This window comes from Phaethon lepturus, unplaced genomic scaffold (genome assembly GCF_000687285.1).
Source record: "Phaethon lepturus isolate BGI_N335 unplaced genomic scaffold, ASM68728v1 scaffold29622, whole genome shotgun sequence".
NCBI lineage: Eukaryota > Metazoa > Chordata > Aves > Phaethontiformes > Phaethontidae > Phaethon > Phaethon lepturus.
This window is the reverse complement of record NW_010521687.1, coordinates 762-1209: the sequence shown is the minus strand read 5'-3', so window position 1 is coordinate 1209 and position 448 is coordinate 762. Positions and strand designations below refer to the sequence as shown.

Below are 448 nucleotides of genomic sequence, written 5' to 3'. Positions count from 1 at the left end.
CCCGTCCACGTCTTCTTCGGCTCCACCATCCTCATGCTGTCCGTGGCCTCGTGTGTGTCGGGCATCAACGAGAAGCTCTTCTTCAGCCTGTGAGCATCGCAGAGGGCGTGGGGAGAGCCCTTGCAGGGAGGGAAGCTCAGGGGGAGGTTTGGGCTGGTCATTGTCTATCAGTGCCAGAAGCAGCATCGAGTGAAACCGAGCACAGGGTGGCAAAGGGAAGTGAGTAATTCCCTGCTCAGGTGTGTGGTGAGCCTGCATAGCTCCCCGCTGCAGGGTGGGTGCAGGGTTGCGTGGGCTTAGTGGAAGGCTGGGCACATCCAGGAAAGCTGTCGGCCCCTCTTCTCCCAAGGAAGAACGGGACGACGGAGTACAAGCGCCTGCCCGCCGAGGCTGTCTTTGCCAACACGCTGGGGCTCCTGATCCTCCTCTTCGGGGTGCTGGTGCTGGG

General features: G+C 61.6%; 1 protein-coding gene across 1 annotated transcript in view; it reads left to right on the top strand.

Annotated features, from left to right (window-relative positions):
- LOC104616557 (cytochrome b ascorbate-dependent protein 3-like) overlaps nucleotides 1-440 on the top strand; it is a gene marked incomplete at its 3' end in the record, with an annotated part of 1028 nt that extends 588 nt beyond the window's left edge. Inside the window, 2 exon segments of the mRNA XM_010281603.1 lie at nucleotides 1-89; nucleotides 350-440. The exon segment at nucleotides 1-89 is cut by the window's left edge and continues 26 nt beyond it. Coding sequence (XP_010279905.1) covers nucleotides 1-89; nucleotides 350-440 — 180 coding nt within the window.
- Between the last annotated feature and the right edge of the window lie 8 nt (nucleotides 441-448).